At 40.2% G+C, this 23,521-nt stretch overlaps 2 protein-coding genes across 3 annotated transcripts in view; both read left to right on the top strand.

Moving 5' to 3' along the window:
- LOC106906647 (plasma membrane calcium-transporting ATPase 1-like) overlaps window positions 1-11,421 on the top strand; it is a 33,474-nt gene extending 22,053 nt beyond the window's left edge. For both annotated transcript variants that reach the window (XM_014971994.2, XM_014971995.2), the window contains exons 11-21: window positions 672-913; window positions 991-1,228; window positions 2,677-2,856; window positions 2,992-3,079; window positions 4,296-4,402; window positions 4,516-4,707; window positions 5,089-5,302; window positions 6,437-6,648; window positions 6,734-6,841; window positions 9,306-9,494; window positions 10,542-11,421. In XM_014971994.2, the coding sequence (XP_014827480.1) occupies window positions 672-913; window positions 991-1,228; window positions 2,677-2,856; window positions 2,992-3,079; window positions 4,296-4,402; window positions 4,516-4,707; window positions 5,089-5,302; window positions 6,437-6,648; window positions 6,734-6,841; window positions 9,306-9,494; window positions 10,542-10,937 (2,166 nt within the window). In that variant the 3' untranslated portion in view covers window positions 10,938-11,421. The remainder of the gene's footprint in view (window positions 1-671; window positions 914-990; window positions 1,229-2,676; window positions 2,857-2,991; window positions 3,080-4,295; window positions 4,403-4,515; window positions 4,708-5,088; window positions 5,303-6,436; window positions 6,649-6,733; window positions 6,842-9,305; window positions 9,495-10,541) is intronic.
- Window positions 11,422-14,002: 2,581 nt separating this feature from the next.
- gtse1 (G-2 and S-phase expressed 1) lies at window positions 14,003-22,541 on the top strand. Its single transcript, XM_088006592.1, has 12 exons — window positions 14,003-14,106; window positions 14,408-14,463; window positions 14,538-14,595; window positions 15,668-16,298; window positions 16,402-16,563; window positions 17,746-17,884; window positions 18,597-18,959; window positions 19,116-19,167; window positions 20,117-20,341; window positions 20,434-20,653; window positions 21,308-21,424; window positions 22,245-22,541. The coding sequence occupies exons 2-12, from the start codon at window positions 14,442-14,444 to the stop codon at window positions 22,329-22,331; spliced, it is 2,076 nt and encodes a 691-aa protein (XP_087862718.1). The 5' UTR covers window positions 14,003-14,106; window positions 14,408-14,441; the 3' UTR covers window positions 22,332-22,541.
- Window positions 22,542-23,521: the final 980 nt, after the last annotated feature.

The following is a 23,521-nucleotide window of genomic DNA, read 5'->3' as shown; positions in this document are numbered from 1 at the left end:
ATTTGCTTTAGAGAAATCTGATCTTCTGACTAAACTGATGATATTTTTATGACATTATCAGTTCATTTCCGTTAATATTAATATTTCTTATCCAGAAAAGGTTTTAGGAGAAAACAATGTTTTTTCTAACAGAATGTATTAATTAGATGTCACAAACTTGGATTTGGGTAAATTGAATAATAAACACTGATAATGGTAAGTATAAGTACATGTGAATTGATCATCAGGTCTTCATTGTGTAAAATTCTCCGTCTCTTTTCTGTCCTGATGGAATCTCTCCTCATCACTCATTGATCAGATTCTCAGGAAACCGATCCAGATGTGAGAACAAGTCAAGCATTTGATGCTCATGTTGCTCCATAGTTCAGAAAGTTGACCTGATTGAGCAAAACCAATGTGACTTGTTGGATTCAGCTCATCAACATGACCCTAAAACAGTTGAAAAACCACAGACAATTTTTTTGCCTGTTGACCAGTGGAATTACATGTTCTAAGTCCATGGTTATTTCACAGATAAGGATGAAATTCTCTACCAAAGATACTATCACTTCTTTATAGAGGCCAATGGAAAAAGAAAAATATAAAAGCTATTCAGCACTTCTTGAAGTTGTGCCGCTTTAAGCTACTGTTAATCATGCGGTGTACCTAAATTTTCTTCTTCCTTCCCACAGCCTCCGGAGAGAGAAGGTGGGCTGCCTCGCCAAGTAGGAAACAAGACCGAATGTGCCTTACTGGGACTCAGTCTAGACTTGAATCGAGACTACCAGAGCGTTCGAAATGAAATCCCAGAGGAGAAGCTGTTCAAGGTTTACACGTTCAACTCCGTGAGGAAATCCATGAGCACTGTGTTGAAGACCTTTGATGGCAGCTACCGAATGTTCAGTAAAGGAGCCGCTGAGATCTTGCTTAAGAAGTAGGTCCACTGCCTCTGCCTACACAGTTCTGCACTCGTAGTCATACTCTGACCATGTGTACTGCATATGGTTTCAGGTGCAGTAAAATCTTGACGGCCAGTGGAGAGGCCAAGATCTTCAAACCCAAGGATCGAGACCAACTAGTGAAAAATGTGATTGAGTCGATGGCATCAGAGGGGCTGCGGACGATCTGTCTTGCCTACAGAGACTTCTCCATCGCTGATGGAGAGCCTGATTGGGACAACGAGGCGGAGATCCTCACTAGACTGACATGCATCGCTGTGGTTGGCATTGAAGACCCTGTACGACCTGAGGTTTGTTATCTTCCTTGGTAAACGGCTACAACTTCCAAGAGCTTTCTAAGGGTACATTCACAAAGCAGGCAAACGTGACCCAAAGTAGCTTTTCGTGCAAACTATATCCGACTTTTTCATGTCAGATTGAATGGTCCATTTTGTACTATATATGGGAGAGGCTCAAAGCAGAAAAAAAAAATCTGCTTTGAGCCTCTCCCATATGTAGTACAAAATCTGATACATATCTGACTGTTTTCAAAGCGTTTGCAGTCAGAACGTTCATGTCGCATTTTATCCGACTTTTATGTCGCTGATGCCTTAAGCCAGACTTGGTACATCCAGATGTAAAAAATGGCTGAAAATTATGATTATGAACTTATGAAGGAAGTCTGTCTCAGTGAAGGACATCACATCACTCTTCATTCTGATTGCACATCCAAACAGACCTCTCCACAGACACTGCATTGAACCCTACCACAAATTACCATCACTATTAGATGTGCTTTTATTTATTTTTTATTAGCTTCCTCCGTCTTGCTATGATCTTGTGTTGATACTAACAGCTCCCTTTGATGAATAAACTCTAAAACTATCCATAAACGACTCCATCCATTAAGACTTCCGTAAACAGAGCACTGCTGTGTGACGACAACATTCTTCCTTTTGCGTATGTGGGTGGAATGGGGCCTGTAAATTGAGGTTGCATTTAATTAGGTACAGAGCCCCCTAGGGGACCTGTTTTGCTTTTGCATTTTGCACATAGGTCTGTGATGGATTTCTATTTTCAAGAAAAAGATATAAAACTTCAGATATTTCACAAATGAGACATTAACATACAAGGAAAAACCTCATGAAAACTTTGTTAAAGCAGAAAGTACAGTGGCCGCTGTAAGAAACATCTTCAGTATTAAATTATGCCTCATGATCTGATCAGTACATTATTGCGAGGGAACGCAAAAGAAACAATTTTCCCCATCTCCCCCTAAGAGGTTCTGTAATTACTAGTCTGAATGACTTTAAAAAAAAATCTGATTTTAGCAAAAATTTGGAATTGAGCATCAAGACTTGTTCTGGGAAGTGGGGAATTTTTCAAGCAAAATTGTTGCTTCCACATTTTGAACTAGTGCAAGGCAGTTAGAAGAAAACCGCAATAATCCAACTGGGAGGTTTTCAAAGCATGGATTACTGATTGCACATCATGTCTAGAAAGGTGTTAACGTGATCTGTTGGGGACAACAGACTTTCACATGAGGGGTCAGAGTGGAGCATATCGGGGGAACTGGTAGAACATTTGAGACTGAATAAAATCACTTTGGTTGACATTGTTGTAATAAATGTTGAGGACGCAACTATGGAACTACTGTCATTGCACAGTGGAGCAGTTCAACAACTGGTGTCTGTCTGCATGGGGTGCACTCCCCTCCGGGTTGACCCTCTGTGTATCTGTTCTTCATTGTTCCCCTAAGGTACCAGAAGCTATCAGAAAGTGCCAGAGGGCTGGGATCACTGTCCGCATGGTGACCGGAGACAATATCAACACTGCTAGAGCCATCGCCACCAAATGTGGCATTTTGCAACCTGGAGACGACTTCCTGTGCATAGAGGGGAAAGAGTTCAACCAGCGGATCCGCAACGAGTCGGGCGAGGTCAGACAAATGACGGCGGAAAAGGCTTGAAGCAAAGAAGTGTGAAAATCTAATTCTGCCCCTGCCTGTGTGTCATTTTCTGTGGTGACTGCTTGCAAATCAGATCAAAGGTTTTTCTCTCCTTCGTCTCGTCAGATCGAGCAGGAGCGTATCGATAAGATTTGGCCCAAATTGAGAGTCCTTGCCCGATCATCCCCAATGGACAAACACACTTTGGTTAAAGGTCAGTGAAGTATAAATCAATCCAGAAATAATGGGGTGGCAGGTTTACTCACTTAGACAGTGCTGTGAAAGATATTCCAACACTCGGGTGGTTTCAACTGCTTTCAAGGGTTTACAGCAACAAGCAAGGAGGTTGTTCACATTCCTGTGGAGGAATTTTGACTGGCTCTCCAAAGCAACCTTGTTCTAATTCAGCCACATTGGAGAGTTCAGAGCATGGTCCGCCTGCCAGAGGCACTAAATCAGATTTTAACCTTCATTTTGTACTTTTTCAGCCATTCAGAGTTGCATTCTGGTGCCCTGAGAGGTTTTGCACTGTAGTGATGGCCAGACATTCTCCTTCACAATTTTCTGGTAAAGAGCAGAATTTGTCTTTATCAGTTTCAGCAGGTTATTGATGGGACCTTCCAAAAACTTTTATTTTTCTTCTATCAGTATTACTTTTTCAGAATTTCTCAAGCTCTATCAAGATGTTACTTTAGTAAATGTGAGATGGGCCCTCAGTGAGGTTTTTTTTATTTCCTATTTTGGTCAGCAGTGGTTTTTGACTTTAGCCTACGTCATGTTCTCAGAAAGGTTTCATGTAGTTATTTTCTTGAATCTTCAGGCCATACACAAATCACGAAGAAGAAGAGGACAAGGAGTAGCTGGAGGATGATGTTGCAGCATTGCATGCGTGAAACAAACTTATTCATGTGTGATTTTAATTGCGTTTCTTATTTAGCGGAAACAAAGCACTTGTGAAATTGTGTATTTTTGACATTAGCGGAGCAAATAGTTTTACACACAGCTCCTCTTTTTCTCTTCAACTCAGACCACTAACTGTCACACCTCATAAACAGCACCAGTGAGTTCATTTCAGAAAAACAACATACCAACAGTAAAACATGGTGGTGGAAGTGTAATGGTCTGGAGGTGTTAAATGGAACCATGAATTTTGCTGTCAACCAAAACTTCCTGAAGGAGAACGACTGGCCAACTGTTTGGGACCTTAAGCTGAAGTAAACTTGGGTTCTGCAGCAAGACAAAGACCTAAAACACAAGTCCTTCTGAAGAAAAACAAAATGAAGGTGTAAAAAGGTGTAAAAACCCTGCAGTGTGGCTGGATTAGAACAGTTCTGTAAAGATAAGTGGGTAAAATTGACAAAAAGTGGGCTGGAAACAACTCAATACTGTCATTGTTCTTTCACCTGTGCGATCTCTTTTTTATTTTAAAGGTATCATTGACAGCACAGTGCTGGAGCAGAGGCAGGTTGTCGCAGTAACAGGAGATGGCACAAACGATGGCCCCGCTCTCAAGAAAGCAGATGTCGGCTTTGCTATGGTACAGCGTTTTACATTCCTGAACGATGTGCACCTGTTAGCATTTCCGGATGATTTATATTCACAAACATTTCAAACGCATCCTGGCCCTAACGCTCAGCTGCCGATCCACAGGGCATCGCAGGGACCGACGTAGCAAAGGAGGCGTCCGACATCATCCTGACAGACGACAACTTCTCCAGCATCGTCAAGGCCGTCATGTGGGGCCGAAACGTGTACGACAGCATTTCCAAGTTCCTGCAATTCCAACTCACGGTCAATGTGGTTGCTGTCACCGTGGCCATCACCGGAGCCTGCATTACCCAGGTCAGACATACACAACATACTTTCAGAATATTGACATGTATTAACATAGCATAACATTTTCATTGGGGAACTTGTGGCAAAATCGATAGACATGTTTCACAGATGTTATATCTAGTACTTGCTATACTAGACATAGCTGTAAAAAATGTTACAAAATTTTCTTAAAATTATTACAAATACATAAACATTTCCATTTTTATGTTATCACAATGATGCATTTTAATAATGGTTCAGTTTTCCCTTCGGTTACTTGAGGATTCTGTACAATAGGTCTAAGATGCAATGAAAATTACATTTCCTCACTTGATTTAACCTGGCCTCGTGTTGTCCTCTCAAAAAATATACAAGACCTAAGCAGTTCATCTCTGTGTCCATTTCCAGGATTCTCCTCTGAAAGCTGTGCAGATGTTATGGGTCAACCTCATCATGGACACCTTCGCCTCATTGGCCCTCGCCACGGAGCCGCCGACCGAGGCGCTGCTGCTCAGGAACCCGTACGGGCGCAACAAGCCGCTCATCTCGCGCACCATGATGAAGAACATCCTGGGCCACGCCGTCTACCAGCTGACATTGATCTTCACGCTGCTCTTTGTCGGTCAGTCAAAACACAGATCCTTGGTATGTTTGAGTGCAAAGTGATTTAAAGGATCAGTGTTATGTAAAATCAACTTGTTTGAGCTTTCCAACATGTTATAATGTCACTCCTTCATCAAAAACAGACCAGGAGTATTGCCTTGATTATTTCACGCATGTTTGAGAGAACCTTTAATCTACAGTGGCAGCCATTTAGCTGTGCTAGACGCCTGGTTGGACCTCCTTGGAGAAGCTCTTCCCTCTCCATGACTCCCCCTCTCAGCTCCTTCAAACTAGCCAGCAGCAATTAACAAACACCTGGTGGAACTGAGCATCAGCTGAGCTCATTATACGAGCTGCTTCTCAAACATTGTTAAAAAAAAAAAAAAAAAAATTATTAAAGAGTAAATAGAGGAGCCGGCTGCACAGTGGCGCAGTTGGTAGAGCTGTCGCCTTGCAGCAAGAAGGTTCTGGGTTCGATTCCCGGCCCCAGTCTTTCTGCATGGAGTTTGCATGTTCTCCCTGTGCATGCGTGGGTTTTCTCCGGGTTCTCCGGTTTCCTCCCACAGTCCAAAAACATGACTGTCAGGTTAATTGGCCTTTCCAAATTGCCCCTAGGTGTGAGTGTGTGTGTGCATGGTTGTTTGTCCTGTGTATCTCTGTGTTGCCCTGCGACAGACTGGCGACCTGTCCAGGGTGACCCCGCCTCTCGCCCGGAACGTGAGCTGGAGATAGGCACCAGCACCCCTCCAGACCCCACTGAGGGACAAGGGTGAAGGACGATGGATGGATAATAGAGGAGCCATGTTGTGATGACTTCCTGAAGGCAGAGTTTCAGAATGAGCAGGAATTTTTAAAGTGACAGACGCCCAATTTCAAAGCGTTTGATTAGGAAGTGGAAATATTTCTTTTAAATCATATTTTATAGAAATAGAATTTTTATGACAACTGAAAATAATGTAGTTACTTGATAGTGCTATTAAATGCCACAGTGTAGGCCCCCTTTAGCAAACTAGACATTATAGAGAATGTTAGATTTTTTTTTCCATTAAGAGACTGATCAGCAATTTGATATGTTTTTTTTTTTTTATTCATTTATTTTGGGTGATTTGCAAAATCCTCATAGGACACTGATCTTCATCCTGTTCTTCTGTAGGTGAGAAGATGTTCGACATCGACTCCGGGAGGAATGCCCCGCTTCACGCTCCGCCCTCTGAACACTACACCATTGTGTTCAACACGTTCGTCCTCATGCAGATCTTCAACGAGTTCAACGCTCGCAAGATCCATGGAGAGCGGAACGTCTTCGAGGGCGTTTTCAACAACCCCATCTTCTGCTCCATTATCCTGGGAACCCTTATTGTACAGGTAACCCTTCACTGGCAAGGTCTTTGTACCACTGGGTGAATCAACACTGTGAGGGCATCAAACCTTGTTTTTTGGTCTCCTCTAGGTGGTTATTGTGCACTTTGGTGGTAAAGCTTTCAGCTGTGTGCCTCTGACCATAGAACAGTGGCTCTGGTGCGTCTTCCTGGGCCTTGGTAGTCTCATTTGGGGGCAGGTAGGATAATCTTTTACTTGGCCAATGTTATTTGAATTGTGAATATTAGACCGAAAACAGAACTCATGGCAATTACAGCGACTGTGTCCATAGAATTACTTTTTCTTTCATACTTGGTTGAGATTATGATGAGTTTAAAGCACATTTCTTTTCATTTGCTTTGTGCAAACGAGCAATATATTTGGTACTTTTTGTCCTAGAATGCAATTCTCACAACTCTTGAACTGTTAGTGCACAGCGTTGCTTTGTTTTTGATAGATAAAACTAATAAGAAGATTGTTGAACCTGAACCAATCCAAAGGTTCTCAAAGATTAAGTTTACAAGGCCTTAATGCTCACTTACAGCTTTTTTTTGTTTTTTACTAAGTAGCAGCAAGCAACCCTGGGCTCAAAAGATCACAGATTCTCAAATGTGAATCAGAATTCTTTTTTTATTCCCACTAATGTTAAATCAGATAAAACAAACTCAAAAGAAAAACTGGATACAAAGCATGGATTACACCATTAATCCACTTTTTAAAAATAAATTTTTAAAAGTAGATAAAATCACTTTTAAAGTGGGAATAAGACGTTAAGAATGATCTGAAAAGTGAGTTCAGATCAGCAAATTCAGAAGCAACAGTTTTTTTAAAAAGTGTCATTTTTACAGGGAAGCTGTGGCAGCTGTTCCAGTTTTCCTGTGAAAATTACAGATGCTGAGTAGATTAGCTTACAGTTAGTGAATTACCGTATTTTCCGCACTATAAGGCGCACCGGATTATAAGGCGCACCTTCAATGAATGGCCTATTTTAGGACTTTTTTCATACATTAGGCGCACCGCATTATAAGGCGCATAGAATAGACGCTTCATACTCTATTATTACACATCCACATTTATAAAGGAATGGTCCCCGAGTACTTTATATAGTAGGCTGGCCCAGTCGTTGTTTCACTCACGGTGTTGGTGTTGCGATATTATGCCCAACTGCTTTCTGGGTAACACAGACCAACCGACACGCTGCCGCTGCAGTCTCTGTCTCTCTTCCCCTGCCCCTCCCCCCCTTTAAATGTATTATCAAACTTTATTAACAAACCAGTGTTCTGACAACTATCCCAGCATGCACCGCGCACTACTTCTTCTACGGGGAAAAAGAAGTTGGCGGCTGCTTACCGTAGTGGACCAACTACGTAAGCAGCCTACTGCATGTCTGTGTAAACATGACGTCTTTCATTTCGAGCTGAGTTAATTAGCGTAGCATTTCTGCCGGATTTTCACAACATATCAGCCACGACAATGGACAGGGGAACCAACAAGTTCATGTCATCTTTTTTGGACGACATCAAGGTGTTTGAGCCACTGGATGCCTCCAACATTGTGCGCGTCACAGCTAAAAGCTACCAATAGATGAGGAAAACAGCAGATCCTCACACCCTCAGCATAAATATAGCTGTGGACAAGATCACTGATGCCTATTGTTCTTGCAAGGCTGGGTAAGTCGGCATTCATGGTTTTGATGGTCCACAATGTACATTAGCATATGTTTACTACTGTAGCTTGTGTTTGTGAGACGGTCACGCACGTGGTAGCTGCACTGTGACCTAAAATGGGCATTAGCCAATGAAACGCGGCCCCTGTGGTAAGGTCCGTTGCTGGACCTGTTGTGGCTCAATATTGGTCCATATATAAGGCGCACCGGATTATAAGGCGCACTGTCGGCTTTTGAGGAAATTGAAGGTTTTTAGGTGCGTCTTATAGTGCGGAAAATACGGTACATTAATTATCTGTTAAGTCTACAAAAAGAAATGGTTAATTTTGCATAGCAGTGTTCTTTAGAAAAAGACCCTTTCTTGTATTATTTACCTTTAATAAATGCTTCTAGTGCAAAGTTAACAGGGAAATATCAAAGAAAAAAAAAAATTTAAACTGGTAGAACCACAGAAAATTTTGCACTTGATATGTGCATTCTGTGCAGCATTTACTGCATTTTGAAAGTTAAACTCAACTGTTGGGGAAATGAAAAAAATGAAACATGATCTAGCTGTAGTTCTGCTCTCGTTCTTGAAACGTCTTGAAGTTCTCTTGTGTCAAAAACGACATTATGTCATAAATCGGGATTTTATTGATCTGAGGATTACAGAAGACAAATATGTACTTTTTGTCGTTTCTGGAGCCGATTGTATTATGACTGCTGTGGTTGCCTGGTGTAACGTTGCTGTGTAGTTGTGACGTCACCATCCATATCCGGATGAAATAAACATCCGACTCACATGTGAACAAAAACATAACAGAATAATTAAGTATTTTCTGTGCTTACTTTAAATTTAAGCGTTTGTCTTGTAGAATTTTGGCCATCAACTAGAATGCAGGAAATCATCTTAGCTTGTTGGATAAATCATCTGAACAAAGCAGGTCATCTGGTCACCCCAGCTGACCTCAGAGTGGTGTTTGTTTTTGTGTGGTTTGTAAACTTGTTCCTCTCCCAGCTGGTGTCCAGCGTCCCAACCAGCTGGCTGCGGTTCCTGAAAACAGCCGGTCATGGCACCCAGCAGGAGGAGATCCCTGAGGAAGAGCTGGAGGAGCTGCAAGACAAAGACGAGATTGACCATGCTGAGATGGAGCTGAGGAGGGGTCAGGCGCTGTGGTGCCGCAGCCTCAACCGGATCCAGACGCAGGTACAGCGCTGCAGCTCGAGAAAACTTCTGCTGTTGTTGTTGTTGCTGTGTTGTGGATATGCAGGAAAAGATTTTTCAAAATGTGGCTTTATTGCCATCACACATTTCAGATGTATAACAATGGCAAAAAGTTTCAACAGGTCCACGGATTCATTTAGAATCCTCTGATCAAGAATTCTGTGTTGACAAACTCTACAGATTTAGCAAGATTTGAGTTCTAAGAGTATAATTACTAAAGAAGAAACAGAGGTGGGATAAGTACCCAAAAATTGTATTCAAGTAACAGTAGCATTACTTCAACATATTTTTACTCAAGTAGAAGTAAAAATTGAAAATTTAAATTACTCAAGTAAAAATAAAAAAGTATTTGGTAAAACATCTACTCAAGTACTGAGTAACTGATCAAATTATCAATCATTTAATATTTAAAAATGATATAATAAGACCTAAATTTAAAATTAAGTGTACATTTTGGTATTTTAAGGAGCAAAATAACAATAATTTATAAAAGTAACAAAAAAATAACAAAATCAGACAAAATATTTTTCAAATCAGTTTCTTTAACAAAAATTGCAGGTGTGTGTCTGGTGAATTTTTGGTTCTAACATATTTGTTCTTCATTCACTGAAGTTACTCACACTGGGTTGAGAATACAGAAGTTTTACTCAAGAGTAGAGAATTGCTCAAGTAAAAGTAAAAAGTACATTGTAGTAAAAATAGGGCTAAAAGTATTTTTTTAACATAAAAGTCACTCAAGTAAATATAATTGAGTAAATGTAACTAGTTACTACCCAACTTTGAGAATAATTATACTGTAAATAAACTGTATATGAGACAAACAGCTGCTAGATGTAATAATATTAATTATTTAAAAACTATCTAGTAGCGCTTTTTTTAGTTTGACAGGACATGATGATAATTTTAACAAAAATGTAAAACACACACACACTTTTTTAATAAAAGTTACATACAGCAACTTTAATAGAAGAATGATTTCAGTTTCTGAAATGCTCTTTTAATCACCTTCCACTCCTCCTTGTCTGGTAGATTCGTGTTGTGAACGCCTTCAGAGACAGCGTGTCTCCTTACGAGGGCCTGGAGACGCCGGAGTCACGCAGCTCCATCCACAACTTCATGAGTCACCCCGAGTTCCGCATCGAGGACTTAGAAACCCAGATCCCGCTGATTGACGAGAACGAGGACGAGGACGACCCGCCCACCAAGCGGAACTCCATCATTCCTCCTCCGCTGACACTGACGGGACTGTCCAACCTGTCCAACCTGCAGCCTCCGCCATCCTCGCCCAACCAGAACAATAACGCGTTGGAGCGCATCATCCCGCTGCACAGAGACGGCTCCCGGTCCGGCCTAATCCCACCTAACTCAGCAGGACTGCCACCCTGTCCAGGAAGCCCCCTGCACAGTCTGGAGACCTCCCTCTGAAGCAGCCGCTTCCGGTTGTTTGTCATTTTGAACATTTTCAAAACAGACTCCTCTGATTGATTCAGGATTTTCAAGGGACAGTAATGTCTCCACAAGTGTTTGTGGTTCTGTTCAGACTGAACCCTTGTTCACACAGACTGCATTTTTTTATTAATAGATATGAACTCTGCATATGTAATTTAGAAGAGTGTTTGTGAGGTGATTCATGTAAATTCAAATTCAGTTTTATATGTAAATATTGTCAATGTAGCCAGAGTTTATTTAAAAAAGATTGTTTCTGATAAGCTAAGTTATCTGTTAGGAACACGTTCAGATTGTTTCTGTGTTAACTTGTAACCGCAAGAGTAAGTGACTAAAAATCTGTTGTATTTTATTTGTTTCCTCCAGTAGTTAAACAGGTTTGGAGTAAATGTCTTTCATTTTAATGTTGTGTTTTTTATGTCTTAGATTGGAAGAACATTGTCATTAAAAGATCAAAAACTGACTGCTGGATGAGAGGGTTTTTGAAAAATGTCTGGACTTCCTAGCTTTTTTTTTAAAGATGTTTATGTTTGAGTTACTTTACTAAACAAGTCATGGGTCAAAAAATGGAACGATCAATTTCTGGGATGTTTTAGAAACACAGGGTTTTCAAGCCAACGAGAAGAACTAAGTCCTCAGCCACTCTGCTCACCTCTGAGAATCAGCCAGAGGAAATGTCTTTATTTTGACGGACACTAACAAAGAGAGACCAGGGTCACATAATCATATGTAAAATTAAGCAGACACTCAGACAGTGGTATCAGTGGTATGAGCCAGACCAAAAAAAGTTTTGTTTTTTTTAAACTTAAAAAAAAAATTAGCTAAACCCGGTTAGCCAATTTAAGCCACCTTTCTGAATGGTTTAATCCACATGTTCCAGTCACGTGTATAAAATCAAGCATCTCAGGCATTCAGATTGTTTCTATTTGTGAAAGACATGCTCCCTTTTTTGAGCTCAATGAATTCCAGCATGACACTGTGACAGGATGTCACCTGTTCATTAAGTCCTGTCACGTCACTTACAGCCAGCTAAATGTTGCACAGTCACCTGAACAGTGAGTGGCGTAATAACAAGCTGAAGACATGGAGAACAACAGCAACTCATCCATGAAAACTAATGGCACGAAAAATCCCAGCACTGGTTCAATAGATGCCCAGTCACATGGTCTGAAGAGATTCTGCAGAGTCAGTTGCTACAAGCCAACTTCAGATCAGTTCAAAATTAGCTAATAGAGAGCTCTATGGAAGAAATTCCCACTGTCAGGACGAGCAGGCAGCTGCATCCAAGCGTTACATCACCAAAAGCAAAGCAGTGATGTCTTTACATCACTGCTTTGCTTTTGTAACGCTTGGATGCAATGCAAGCATTGGATGTGCATGTGCAAATCAAAATACAATACAATACTTTGATTTGCTAATTACTTCCTTCAGAATATTGAAATAGAGGCAGGAGATAAGGTTGGCTATTTCATTCAAATGTCAGTTAGTAAATACTAAGAAAGTAATAAACAATGTTTTTTATAATTCAGGTAGTAGGTAAAAAGGAAGGTAAAAAGCTTTATTTTGATCAGTTATAATCCCATTGTCTCCAGTTAGTCTTTATAATAAAATATTGCTAGTAGTATAACAATAACCTATTCATCACTGAACTCTAAAATATTTTTAATAACATGCCAAGACATTTATTTTTATTTAAAAGCAAAAGAAATAAACGTTTACTTAGACGGTGTTGAAGAAGATTTTAAGTTATAATATTTCTTAAGAAAACTTTCTGGCTCAATCTTCTTCGATCCCGGGTTCTCCCGGCAGACCGCATGTAGCCACACAGAAAACAACAATGAGTGCAGATGTCACAGAATTACAGAGATTAATCCAATAGAAGACAACGCATAAAATTACAACAGAAACTGCAGAACAACAGAGACATACATTCATTTACCTGAGACAAATGGAAAGAAAGAAAGAAAGAAAGAAAGAAAGAAAGAAAGAAAGAAAAAGAAAGAAAGAAAGAAAGAAAGAAAGAAAGAAAGAAAGAAAGAAAGAAAGAAAGAAAGAAAGAAAGAAAGAAAGAAAGAAAGAAAGAAAGGAAAGCAAAGACGTGCAAAGACGTCTTTGGAGAATTGCAAGAGCAAATCTGATTTGTTACTCCTGTGTAGAAAGTTTTATAGTAAAGGTGTATTCTTGTCTTTAATTTATTCAAATAAGGCGTATCTTTGCTCATCCAACCAGAAGCTATCTCTGACCCTTTTTAAAAATTCCTGCAAGTCACGATCTAAGACCATTTGTGCCCATTGTTTAAACAAAGTGAGAGCAGAGACTCTCCTGAACTCCTGCTGTTTTATGGCTTTTCACAAATGAGTGTGAAAAGCTGGAACTTCTCCTGATTGTTTCCCACACAGACAAATGGCAATTCAAAAGATCTAGCAAACCATCTGCTTTAACTACAGATAACATAAAGGCCAATAGGCCAGAATAAGTTGCTAATTTCAAAACTATAATTAGGCTATTTAAATCAAGACATGTTAAGCTTTAAAACTAGCATACTTTAAATTTGTTTTCTTAACAACAGAAAAGCTGAAAACATTAGTAATACTTCTTGAAGGTTTAAATATTTTTTACTATGAATGGTTTAACATGACAGCTGGCTACTGGTACTGTATATATCGACGTCCTGGAAGCTAAGACATGATCTTATGTACATAAATATTGCCTGTTTCTGTGATTCTCAGTAGTTTGACCTCTAAGGTTCCCTTATCTGAGAAGAATTTAGCTACATTGTAAACTGTGCTGCCATCTGGTGGCGTCTGTGAAGCGTTTTTATTAACCCTACAATACATCCAACAGAGGGAAAATTAAGAATTAATTCACGGCGTCAAGTTGTGTTAATATACTTAATACAGTCTAAACAGAAGGGAGACAAATCTATTCTGTTTCGAACCCAGTTATATAATTGGGCTGGTAGTCCAGTTATTGGACTACACAGGACTACAAACCCACAATTCCTCTCAGTTCTTCGTCACACAACTTTTCAGCCAATAGCAGACGCGTTCTTTGTCACATTGACAGAGCGAAGGAGATTTGAATTATTTGTTCGGTGTGTTGAGTGGAAGTTTAAATCAGGACAGAAATAATTTAAGAGGAGTTTACGGTTTGTATGATTTACGTTGTTAACAAACGGGTGGTGTGTCATTTCCATGGGGTGTTGTGGTCGATTAAATTGATGCGAAAAACTCCGTGTTACTGTTTATATCGGTTACTGCTTGATAATGTCTGAAAACGAGCTAGCACGCTAACGTATAATTAGCTTAGAGGTAAAAAAAAAAACAAAAAAACATTTGGTGTCAGTAATGTAATAACTGGGTTTAGCAGTCGTGTTTAAACTACCCGTTAGTGTTCTTTTAAAGTTTTGTCATGTCAGTCTAATGTCAGAGTTCCGTGTAACACTGCAGATCTGAACTGGGTCAATCCGCAGCACATAGAGAGATGGACCGTGGAGCTAACAGCGGTAAGTCAGCTGCTGCCTTTTGCTCTTGATGCGTTTTCTTTCGCTGTTTTCACCATGCTGTCCCTTCTGAACAGATCTGTGCTTTTTGCAAGATGAAAAGTTTGACTTCGACGTGTCCCTGTCGCCTGTCAGGTGAGAGTTTTTATTTCTAAACCCTCAAATCTTTCATTAGCAGAAGTTGCACTTCTCAGGTTGAATTTGACTTTGTAACAAATCAGTTCCCAGCAGTTCTCAACAGCTTCTCAGTATAAAGTCTATTTATTTATTTATTTGATAATAATAAATTATCTCATTCACTTTCTTGGTTATAGATTTTAGTAATCTGTATCTTCTATGACAGCTCTGTTCTTTAGTTAAGGAAGCAGTTTCGGTTTGTTTGATAAATTGGATAATCATTTTTGCAGAAATTGTCATTTGATAAATATTCTTAGTATTCATAATTTCATTTGAAATGCTGTGCATAGCTAAATGGATGTGGACTAATAATCTGAAGTTCCAGTTAGAAATTGTTATGCACTCAACATAGGCATGACTATCATAATTATGGGCTTAGGATATCTCTTGTTAGTTGTTCTTTTTTCATAGTAGAGTTATTATACAGTAATACTTTCACCTCGGTTAAAAACAAAAGCTCTCATTAGTCAATTGCATTTACACCAAGCAAATTTTAGCTTATATAAGGAGCTTTAATCTGGTTTCTGCCTCCATCACAGCACCAAAACTGCTCTGATAAAAATTACAACTGGTACTCCTTTAAACTGGTTCAGATCTTATGTTTCTGGCTGCACTCAGTTTATTCATTTTCAGTTTTTTCACTCCCAGCCATCCACTGAGCCTTGGTGTTCCCTAAGGCTAAATCCTTGACTCCCTACTTTTTATTTTCTTGGCTCTGATTGGTTGTTTTTGGTCAAGAGTGGGGCATTTCTTCAGACGACAATAGCAGCTCAGGGAGGAGGTGCAGGAGATCGATCTTTTTACAGATTGTCTGTCTCACATGCTGTCACAACATGGTGACAGTTTTAGCAAATATGTAAGAAACATATTTTGCAACTTTAAACTCCCTTCAGGTTATACTATTGATCCCTTGTAAAGAACACATTTGTAAAAGAAAACATTCATGTGTAATTTTGTCATCATGACTCTTTTGAGCTGCTTCACTTCATCACAGCTGTATTTGTGTTTGTGAAATATTTGTTGTCCGCAGCGCCAAAGGAGAAGAAGAAGAAGATGATGAGGTGTTTGTGGACCACACAGAGCAGTGTCTTTCCACTGACCTATCCTCCCAGCCTGAGGAAGGTGGCGGAGGCGTGCAGGCGGTCTGGACCCCACTGACTGCTGATCAGCTGGAAGCTGTGTGTAAGGAAGCCCACAAACTTGCCAGCCAGCTGCAGTGCGGAGAACCACACGTCCAGAACACCAACACAACCCACACAGCCTCTGATGCTGACACGAACAGTGTGGCGGCGACGGAGGAATTCATCCAGGACACTGAAGTGAAACTAGGACTGCTGGGGCACACTGCCAGCAGCCTCAACCCCATCAAACGTCAGACGTTCTGCGTACAGGACAGTCCTCTGCGGCAGCTGCCACCGGCCGTCCAGCACCAGCTGCTGAGAGGCAGCAGCTCCAGCAGAGCTTCGTCCAGCCGCCCTGCCGCCAGACTCGTCACTTCCAGCCCTATGGTCGGAGCCAGACCTCAAGCGAGACCAGCGCTGCGAGGGAAGGCGGCGCTGGGGGCCGCCACAGCGCTGCCGAGTAAACCAGTGGCCCCGGCAGGTTCCCGTTCAGCCAGCAGCAGCGGAGCGGAGAAAACCAGACTCCAACCACCCAGCAGAGTGAGTGGCTTTTCTATTAGTCTTGCAGCAGTTCAAGAGGGACAAAAAAAAAGAACGATGTTGACATCTGAGAATTTTATTTTTTATTGATTTTTTTTTTTAGACTGCAGGAGTTTTGAAGTGGAGCCCATCCTGTCATCTCAGAAACAAGACAGAGTCACCAGAAGATCTGCTGTCTGACTCGGTGAGCGTGGCGTCTGATACCAGCGACTGCTCCTTCAACTCCAGTCTGCTAGGGAAACGCTCACTGGCCCCACCCTCTAAGGTAAAACATGACTCAGCACTCCTGCTGTCTTTGGATCTCACAAGTTTTTTACTCTGCGCGATCCGGCGGAGTCGCACTGTGACCTTATGTGTGTGGTTTTTTGAAACAGTATGACATGAAAACTTTCTCACTGTTCCACTGTGACATTTCCTGAGTGTGGTGCTAAGACTAAGGAAGCTTAAAGGAGCTGCCTATTCAAATTCAGAAATACTTTATTGAACCCAACGGCATATTAAATGTTGTTGGAACTCATTTAATTAAAGACTTATTGCAGACGGTGATGGCAGTGGGCAGGAAGGATCTCCTGTTACAGTCTGTATTACAACACATTGAAGAAGCCTTCAGTTTCTTGTCATATAAGTGTTTTATGGATTTTTTTAAATCTCAAACAGTAAAAAGTGCTGCAGCTTGATAAGATGTAGTTGTAATTCCAACATAACACTGTTCCCATTGTTGTTTCTGTTAGTCAGACAAACTGTATCAATGCACATGCTGATATGAAATGGTAACACTTTATTTGAAGGGGTGTGCATAAGACTGACATGACACTGTCCTAAACATGACATAACACCTGTCATAAACATAAAGAAGTCTTTATGAATGTTTATGACAGTTGTCATGAAGTGTCATTCGGTAATTAATGACACTTTTAATGCAAAGTTGCTCTAAAAGTTGCATTAAAACTCCATTAAAAGTGCCAACTTTGCTTGATTTTGTAAATTATGATAATTTAATGCAAAGTTGGCACTTTTAATGGACTTTTAATGCAACTTTTAGAGCAACTTTGCATTAAAAGTGTCATTATTTACCGAATGACACTTCATGACACTGTCATAAACATTCATAAAGACTTCTTTATGTTCATGACAGTGTCATGTCAGTCTTATGCACACCCCTTCAAATAAAGTGTTACCTATGAAATTAAGGCTCAAGCGATTAATTGTGGAGAATTTTTTTATTGAAATAATTGTCAACTAATTCAGTAATTGATTAATCGTTAACTTTAGTGTATAGACTCAAAAAAAGGCCATGCGTTGAAAAAGAGTCAGAGCAGCCAAAACTAAAACCTTTCATAAATATGTACACTTTGCATTTAAGATTAAAATGCCTGTTTGTTTGTTTTTCATCTTAGCCACATTAACCCTTTGTGTAAATACCTTTTTTTTGTTTCTCTTCTGACAGAATGCTGGACTGAGAAAGCTGTCAGTCATTAAAGCTCCACCTGTTCAGGGCTGGAAGGTCACAGACGGGAGGAAAACCTCTTCATCCTCATCCTCGCTGTCCAGCTTTAACTCTAGCATGTCTCAGTCCCCGGCTACAGGTACGCTAAACGCTAAGCTCTCACTGGATGTCTGAAGAACTATATATCTTGAAATACAGTGAACTTCTACTTTTTGAGTTCTACATAGAAAGAATAAAAGCAATTTCTTTGGATGAAGTTTATGTAAATTCTTTTTGAACTTCTGTTTTTAGAACTCTTCTAGACCTATTTTTATTTTAATTTTATTTCTATTTTATTTTACAGTAAACTTATTTTAAGAAGGGTAAAATTTAAATTTCTTCTGAAAGTAGAAGGAAAAATAGAATATTTTTATTCTAGTTCTGGGAGATAAATTGGATTTGGTAGGTTAAAGCTTTACAGAAGCTTTAATCTCAGAATCTTGAGGCTGATTCTGTTTTTGTGTGTGTGTATATATACATATATATATATATATATATATATATATATATATATATATATATATATATATATATATATATATATATATATATATATATATATATATATATGTGTATATATAGATTTAGCTTACATTCACATTTTAACTGTATTTTTTGGTGAGTGTTTTTGTTTCCACCTCTTGGCCAGAGCTCCATTTGAAAAATAAGTTTTTCACCTCAATGGGTTTTATTAGGTTAAAGAGGAAAAAAAAGCCTCATTTCTCCCATCAGCAGCAATAAAATCTGTTTGTTTAATCAAAACTTTTGATTGAAAGCTGAATTTGCTGTGGATCTGTTCTGTGTCCACCCAGGCAAACTGAACTCTTCCTTAAACCGAAGTGTGAGCAACTCCAATGGTCCCGCGGAGACTTCGAGCAGACTTCGCCGGTCCACTCTCTCGGCCTCGGCAGAGCTGCTTTCTTCCAGAGCCGGCTCTCGGTCCCAGCCCACTCAGGCCAAAAAGCCTCCTGACGTGGAGCGAGCTAAAGCTGCCAGGTCCACACCGTTAAAGAGAGCCGAGTCCACACCAGTCCAACCAACCCCCCCGAAGAGAAACGGGTCTGTTGGTGCCACTGGCTCAGTCCGGCTGCAGAGCGGAATGAAGACCAGATCTAAACCTGGAGGACTGGTTCATCCGACCCCCAACATGGCCGACAAAGGAGTCCATGCGGAAGGTGAGAACACACGCTGAGCTTTCAGACTGATGTTTTATCAGTTATGAAATCTGATTTTATATCTTTTGCTAAAATATTCTGTTCATATACAAATATAACAAATTATGAAAATGGTTAGGTAATTATTAATTTATTAATCCGGAATTTCCTCCTCAGGTGTATCCAAGGTGATGAAGCCAAAAAGGCTGTCAACCAGCAGCACAGTCAGGTACACCACATCCATGACTTAAATCACCATTATGACTCTTGGGAGCTCTGATATTTTAATGCCTGGCTTGTAAGAGAAAATCAATCTGACATCATCCATTAATGTGTGCTGCTTTAGTTTTTGGGAGCCTGATTGTTATGAAATAAGTGAGCAAATTTGAAAAAATGTTAAACTTCTAACCCAATCACAAGCCTGAAAACACTGGAAATTATTCTACATATTTATTAATGATTGTAGGCTAAAATGGGCAGTATTGTGTATTTTCTGAGAATATAATATCAATCATGTAACTATGTTACCTCCTGTTATAAAAATGCTGTATATAACTCAGCTGCATACAAAACTACTTAAAATAAGCAATATGTATGTATGTATGATTTCTGCTGATATTGTATTAGGTAAATGCGGAAGCTACAATATCTGTCATAGTGGAAATGAAAAATCCACATGATGAGTGCAGCAGGCTCACAGTTCCACCAGGTGTTTGCTAATTACTGCTGCTAGTCTGAGGGGCGGGACTCTGTCAGGCGGGAGGCGGAGCTTTGTGAGACCATGTGTTAAGCCACCCAGAGTGGTTGCCATGGAGACTAAAGGATTTCTCCACATGCATGAAAGAATCAAGGCAATGCTCCAGATATGGTTTTGATGAGGAAATAACATTATAACATGACGTAAAGCTCACAAATGTTTATTTTATAGACCATCCGTCCTTTAAAAGTTATTGATTGTAATTCCTTTTGCTTTTCTTGGTTAAGAACGTAAGTTTCAGAAAAGACCGACGCTTTATAAATTGCCCTGCTTGCTTGGAGTGATCAGATTTTCTGAATGAAAAATAGGAGAGTTGCCACCAGCTGCAGTTTTTCCATCAGCCCCGACTGTTATGTACATATGACTCCAGGTTTTGGTCTGGTCATTATTCATTTAATATTTAATCATTTTTCTCTCAAAGTCTTCCTCAGAAGCTGTCAGCTGGCTCTCTGACGCCCTCTGTTGGCAGCAGTAAGCCCCAGCAGGTGGCTGCACGGCGCCCTTCCGCACTACCCACCCCGGTTAAGCGCAGGACCTCCACCTTCCAGCCCCGCTCCGATCAGAACAGGACTCTCAGGCCGCCATTTAGGCCAGACTCCAGTATCCCTTGCACTCCGAGTTCAGCGGAGAAACGACAGAGGTGTAGGTGAGATGCTGGAAACATGTGAGAAGGGAGACGGCTACATCATTCTCCAAAAAAAACCTTCACTGTACTGTATGTGTGGTATTATTCTGTAGCCCGGTTCCAAAAGGCAAACAGGAGGAAGAGCCTGTTCATTGCCCTGACATCCAGGTCTTCTATTTGGAAGAGGAGGAGCCTCCCTTCATCCTGCCTTCCATCAGTCCAGAGACCAAACAAACACAAAACATGGATCTTGGAGCATCAACGGTGAGCGAGACGGTTCCCAATACGGTGGAACTGGAGGAGACGGAGGAGAGCACAACCACGACCCAAGAGGTCAGTTTATAACCCGGATTTGCAAAACATTTGCAAAACAGAACTGATGAGCTGTTTAGCAGAATCAAACACACTGTTCAGATACAGTTCAATATTTCAGAGGGAAGCAGAGGCCCTCTACCTTTAGACTTCAGGACTGTCATGATGGTGTCGACGAGTTTAGCTCCAGAAATTACAAGAACTGTAAAAAGTGTTAAAATGTGATCTCTTGAAGACTTTCCTTAAGCCCATGATGGCGTCTGCTGTAAAAATGAGAATAGTTACCCAGTTATTTTCACTTATTTTTAATAAATGAGTTTTAAAAGAACATACAGTCAAAGAAGAAAGGTAAAAATCCACACCTTAGTGAAGTTGCGCCCCGCTCTGCTCCACCTTCTTTAAATCAAATGAAATTGGTGTCAAACATTTGTGCCACGTTTACTCCAGCCACCCTGAATGTAAGTATAGGAAAACAAAGAAAAAAATGACAGAAAACAGAATGCTCCACACACTTGCAGATGGATTGTTGCATAAAGAAAGGACAAGTAAAGTTGCCAAAAATTGGAAATCCTTTCAAAGAATCTAAGATTGAATATCCTCCAATATGGCTGGATGGTGCTCCAGTCCTCCAGCTACTCCTTGTAAATAAACCTCATCAGAGTTTTAACACCTCAGGTTCTCCTGCTGGATCTGCCTCCTCCGAGCCTTCAGCCCCAGGAGAAGCTCCTCATCGATCTGGCCAACACCCCCGACCTGATTCGCACCAGCAGCAAGAGCTGCACCACTACCCAGGTAACCCAGCTCAGTCTGACCGTTTGGTTCACTGAGCTTCAGTGATTCTGATTGTCCACCTTGAGGTCAACTAGGTTTGTACAGCACCAGTCATGCATGAGTTAATTCAATATGCATCAACTGAATCCTTCAAGAAATTTGGAATTGGAAGAAGCTAACATCAAATAGCTGTGCTTCAGTTGGTTAATATAATGAACTGAAACAGTAATGATGAAAATGTGCAGGGTATTTTCTTTAATTTTTCTATATTAATTTTTACTTCAACAATAATTATCTCAACAACACTGGGTTACAAAAAATATTTTTTGGAAGTTGTCCAAGTTGGGGTCATAAACATTCACACAGAAGTCTGATTGAGGGTAATTTGCAGCATGATGGACCATGCAAAAAAACTTAGAATTGAACATCAAGACCTGCTGTATGAACGCAGCCTTAGTACTTCATTATATATATAACCTGTACTTCTTTGGAGTGGTTCTGGTTTCAAGTATCAGGTATGCTCTGAACATTGTGTGTATTGGGTTCACATAGTTACAGAGCCCCGCTTAGTGTGTAACTAATACAACATGCTTGGCATGAAAACATTCATAAGTTTCCTCCAAGGCATAAGGCTCTGTGCCTAATGCTGTTTTTAGTTTTGAAAGGTAGAAAATCGCATCAAGTAACTTACCCATCAACCTGGCTTTGAAAGAAAGTTGGTCTAAATAAGCTCTCTTATTTGTACTTGCAAATTCAGCTGACTCACTGTTTAATTAGAGGCCTTTTCTGTGTTGAATAAATGTCAATGTGTTAACAATATTTGAATATTTTGTTTTTCCAGCTAATTGACCTGAGCTCTCCTCTTATTAAGTGGAGTCCAGAGGATAAAAAAGAGAACAGTGCTCCACTCATCAACCTGTCCTTCTGATCCTCCAAACATCTCTGGTCAATAACTTGAATCAACTGAGGGCCAGGGCTCAGTCAAATCAATGTCAGTGATGTCTTCAGTAAGTCACAGGATTATGTTTGAAATGATAAAAATATCTGTGAAAATGCTATTATTAATTTCAACTGATTGTACTTTAATGTTTCCTCCTTGCTGCTTTTATTTTCTGAATAAATGTTGGTCAATACTGTCGATATGTTTCTGCTCGTGTGCTGCTGAGTCTGTTTTTTAACTTTTCCCTTTATTTTTATCAAAATCCTCAGTATAACGGTACAGTCAACTGTATCACTAAACACACGAGCTGGAGAAGTACTGGACTTTGTGTTCAATCTGGACTGTTGAAGAAACAGTGTTGGTACTCTTGGACTGGACACGGCTGACATAAACACATTATTGAAGACAATAATACACCAGTACAGGACTTGACTGATTTGAGTCTTAACGAACTTTTCATTGGAAAGGATAAAAATCATTTGAAGGTTTCTATCTTGGGGCAGCTCTTATTTAATATCTACATCCTCCCACCAGCTTGGATTATAAGGAGTAGTAAGATTAGTCACCATAGCTATGCAGATACTACACAGATCTACATTACAATGTCACAAGCTGACTATGAACCCAATCAACCACTGAACAGATGCCTGGAACAAATCAAAACTTGGATGTGCCATAATTTTCTTCAGCTGAACAGAAATTAAACTTCAGTAAGAGTATTTAGAGAGAAACAAGGGTCAACACAAAGGTTTAGTTCATGTCGGTCCTCAAAGGCATCCTGCATGTTTTAGTTCTCTTCCTGGTTCAACACACCTGGATCGAATGGCTTGTTTAGCAGAACTAAAACATGCAGGTTATCATATCGGCCCTTGAGGAATGACTTTTTGGACACCACAGGTTCTTTATAACTAGAAAATAACTATAACGAAACTATAAGGCAGAGGGAAAATGCGCAACCCACAGGTTAGAGTCCTGGTCTGATGTCTTTTGCCGCATGTCTTCCCTCTCTTTCACAACCCGCTTTCCTGTTTGAACATTCAAATAAATGTTTTAGAGCTGGGAAAAAACCTTAAAAACTAGTCATAGCAATAAACTAGTGATCAAATCTGGGTGACATGTTGAACAGAATTTCTAGATGTAGCCAAGATGTTGAGGGGATCCAGTTTGGTAGCCTCTAA

This window comes from Poecilia mexicana, unplaced genomic scaffold, assembly GCF_051168715.1.
Source record: "Poecilia mexicana isolate PSO_F unplaced genomic scaffold, ASM5116871v1 scaffold_6, whole genome shotgun sequence".
In the NCBI taxonomy this organism is placed as follows: domain Eukaryota; kingdom Metazoa; phylum Chordata; class Actinopteri; order Cyprinodontiformes; family Poeciliidae; genus Poecilia; species Poecilia mexicana.
Note: the sequence above shows the minus strand (reverse complement) of the source record. Positions and strands in the feature narration are given on the sequence as shown.

What these genes read in the sequence shown, in the direction of transcription:
- gtse1 (XM_088006592.1), top strand. Translation starts at nt 14,442, where the DNA reads ATGGACCGTGGAGCTAACAGCG. An exon ending in GTGTCCCTGTCGCCTGTCAG is followed by an intron (nt 14,596 to 15,667) that starts GTGAGAGTTTTT and finishes TGTTGTCCGCAG; the next exon opens with CGCCAAAGGAGAAGAAGAAG. An exon ending in TCAACCAGCAGCACAGTCAG is followed by an intron (nt 19,168 to 20,116) that starts GTACACCACATC and finishes TTTCTCTCAAAG; the next exon opens with TCTTCCTCAGAAGCTGTCAG.